The following is a 3,373-nucleotide window of genomic DNA, read 5'->3' as shown; positions in this document are numbered from 1 at the left end:
GAGTCCCAGTTACTTGGGAGGCTGAGGCACAAGAATCGCTTGAACTCTGGAAGCCGAAGTTGCAGTGAGCCAAGATTGCACAGCTGCACTCCAGCTTGGGCGAAAAAGCAAGACCCTACCTAAAAAATAAAAAAAATAAACAGATAAACAACTATTTCTTAATACAAGTATGCCCCATTATTATTCCTTATCTGAAATTCGAATTTAACTGAGATTCTGTAATTTTATTTGTTAAATGTAGTCACTCTAAATAGAGTTTTCCCATCTCTTTACTAACTAAAAATAAACACTGGGTGGCTCTTGCCTATTTGTACTTGGGAGGGTGAGGAGGGAGGATCACAGGAGCCCTAGAGTTCGAGGGGGCAGTGAGCTACAAGGCCACTGCATTCCAGCTTGGGCGTCAAAGTGACAACCCGTCTCTAATAAAAAATAACAAACAGGCTTCCGCAGTTTGTCAGTACTATTTGTTTCTGCCAATTAATAGTTGGGTGACCCTGAACAGGTAATATCTCGGGACTCCGCATTTGTAAAGCGATGGATACAGACCTACCTCGTAAGAACTATGAGGCTTAAATAAGATAGTGTGTGTAGCGTTTCTCTTATAGCCTGCGCTCACTAAATGGAGTTATTGTATATCGTTCGTTATTAACTACCACAAAGGCTCTGCTCAGTGCGTAGGCGCTGGCTCAGCCTGGGGTGAACCCACCACGCCACCGAAACGAGCGATCAGGGTCGGCAAAGCTGTGGAGATGAAATAGGCAACACCTTCCACACTGCGAGTAAAGCTCGCAATCCAGGTGGAGGCTTCCACGTCCTAGCGTAGTCCAGCCTGGTGCGCAGGGAGGAGAGTTCGCCAGCCAAGATTCCAACACAGGTGCCCACCTCCTCTAGCGAAGCGGAACACGTGACACCGCCCCATCCACTTCCGGCTTGGAGGGCATGCCCTACCGTCACCAGCATGCACTTTCGACAAAACCGTGGACTCTAGTATTTTCCTCTGATACCTTTATATTTTCTTCACTTCCCTATAATTCTGACCTATCTTGTAGATAAAAATTAATCTTCAGACAATTAGAAACATGAGTGGCGACGCGCCTGGCGAAAGTGCGAGGCGGAAGCACTTCATTCTCTCTCTTCGCTAGCCGGAAGTCGCGAGGTCTGAATGAGTCAAAGCCGGCGGCCTCTGCTCCTTAGCTCCACCTGACAGTAGGCCGCTGATCGGCCGCGGGTCTCGTCGACCGCTAGGCTACCAGGTTCATGTGGAGGCTCCCAGGCGCCCGCGCCGCGCTTCGGGTGATCCGGACGGCGCTGGAGAAGCTGAGCCCGGCTGAAGCGCAGAGCCAGACAGCGGCGGGAGCGATGGAGCGCGCTGTAGTGCGCTGTGTACCCTCGGAACCCAAGCTGAGCCTGTCATTCGCTTTGGCTGATGGCAGCCACAAGAACATGCAGCGCGACCAGAGCGAGCCGCTGGGTCGAGTCCTCAGCCGCATCGCTACCAATGCCCTAAAGGGTCACGCTAAGGCGGCCGCCGCCAAGAAGAGCAGGAAGAGTCGGCCAAATGCGAGCGGCGGTGCGGCCTGTTCAGGGCCGGGGCCCGAGCCGGCTGTGGCCTGCGAGCCCGTGGTAAAGCTGTACTACCGGGAAGAGGCAGTGGCTGAGGACGTGCTCAACGTGGATGCCTGGCAAGACGGCGCGGTGCTGCAGATCGGCGATGTTAAGTACAAGGTGGAGCGCAACCCGCCCGCCTTCACCGAACTGCAGTTGCCGCGCTACATCATGGCCGGGTTCCCTGTGTGCCCCAAACTCAGCCTTGAATTTGGGGATCCCGCCAGCTCCCTTTTCCGCTGGTATAAGGAAGCCAAGCCCGGAGCGGCGGAGCCCGAGGTCGGTGTCCCGTCGTCATTGTCTTCCTCCTCACCTTCTTCTTCTTGGACTGAGACTGAGGTGGAGGAGCGTGTCTACACCCCGTCCAATGCCGACATCGGGCTAAGGCTCAAGCTTCATTGCACCCCAGGCGATGGGCAGCGCTTTGGGCCCAGCCGGGAGTTGGAAAGTGTGTGTGTGGTAGAGGCTGGTCCTGGCACCTGCACTTTTGACCACCGGCATCTCTACACGAAGAAGGTGACGGAGGACGCTCTCATCCGCACTGTCTCTTACAACATCCTGGCAGACACGTATGCGCAGACTGAGTTCTCGCGAACGGTCCTGTACCCATACTGTGCCCCCTACGCCCTGGAGCTCGACTACCGCCAGAACCTTATCCAGAAGGAACTTACCGGCTACAACGCCGATGTCATCTGTTTGCAGGAGGTTGACCGCGCAGTGTTTTCTGACAGCTTGGTACCCGCCCTAGAGGCCTTTGGGCTCGAGGGGGTGTTTCGAATCAAGCAGCACGAAGGCCTGGCCACTTTCTACCGAAAGTCTAAATTCAGCCTTCTTAGCCAGCATGACATTTCATTCTACGAAGCCCTCGAATCCGACCCACTTCACAAAGAACTGCTGGAGAAACTAGTTTTGTACCCATCAGCGCAGGAGAAGGTGCTCCAGAGATCTTCTGTTCTTCAGGTAAAGTAGCTCCGCCCATCTCTTCACATACTGTCCCACATTTAGGGGCCAGGAAGGCGAGGAATGAGGTGGGGGTTAAAACTGCGACGAAAGTATCCAGATACTGTTGAAAGGTGTGTTTGCCCTGGTATCTTTAGCACAAAGTTTACTCTTCATTCATTCAGCAGATATTTTTTGAACACCTCTCGTGTGCTTGCCACACTGCAGGTTGCCTTGAACAAGACAAGCAGGGACTTTTACAGTGCTTACAATCTAGCGAGAGGGACACATGCTAAATGCAAGAACAATAGTAGCTAATGTTTTTTTACTACTTGCCAAGCACTGTTCTGGCACATTTTAAAGTACTTAAAATTTAAGAGCGTGGTGTGTTTTGAAGTGCTCCATAAATATAAACTAGTTTTTAAATCATAGGCTCATTGAATCTTCACAGTAATTCACCTGTTCCCATTTTATAGATGTCATTTGTGTGTTAAAGTTTTTAAGTAATTGATTTTGTTCATAGCAAGAAGAGCATCTACCATTTTTTGGGCACCTAAGGTGTTTCATGCACCATATAAGATCATTTAATTGACTCCACACAACAGCCCATGAGGTGGATGGTATTGTCAGTGATTACCAGTACGAAAGTGGCTAGAGCCGGGCGCGGTGGCTCAAGCCTGTAATCCCAGCACTTTGGGAGGCCGAGACGGGCGGATCACGAGGTCAGGAAATCGAGACCATCCTGGCTAACACGGTGAAACCCCGTCTCTACTAAAAAATACAAAAAACTAGCCGGGCGAGGTGGCGAGCGCCTATAGTCCCAGCTACT

General features: G+C 51.7%; 1 protein-coding gene across 1 annotated transcript in view; it reads left to right on the top strand.

Annotated features, from left to right (window-relative positions):
- Positions 1-1,130: 1,130 nt before the first annotated feature.
- PDE12 (phosphodiesterase 12) overlaps positions 1,131-3,373 on the top strand; it is a 7,576-nt gene continuing 5,333 nt past the window's right edge. The window contains exon 1 of the mRNA XM_011998403.1: positions 1,131-2,565. Within this exon, the coding sequence (XP_011853793.1) occupies positions 1,258-2,565 (1,308 nt within the window). The 5' untranslated portion in view covers positions 1,131-1,257. The remainder of the gene's footprint in view (positions 2,566-3,373) is intronic.

This window comes from Mandrillus leucophaeus, unplaced genomic scaffold (genome assembly GCF_000951045.1).
Source record: "Mandrillus leucophaeus isolate KB7577 unplaced genomic scaffold, Mleu.le_1.0 Scaffold57, whole genome shotgun sequence".
Taxonomy (NCBI): domain Eukaryota; kingdom Metazoa; phylum Chordata; class Mammalia; order Primates; family Cercopithecidae; genus Mandrillus; species Mandrillus leucophaeus.
This window is presented reverse-complemented; position numbering and strand designations above follow the sequence as displayed.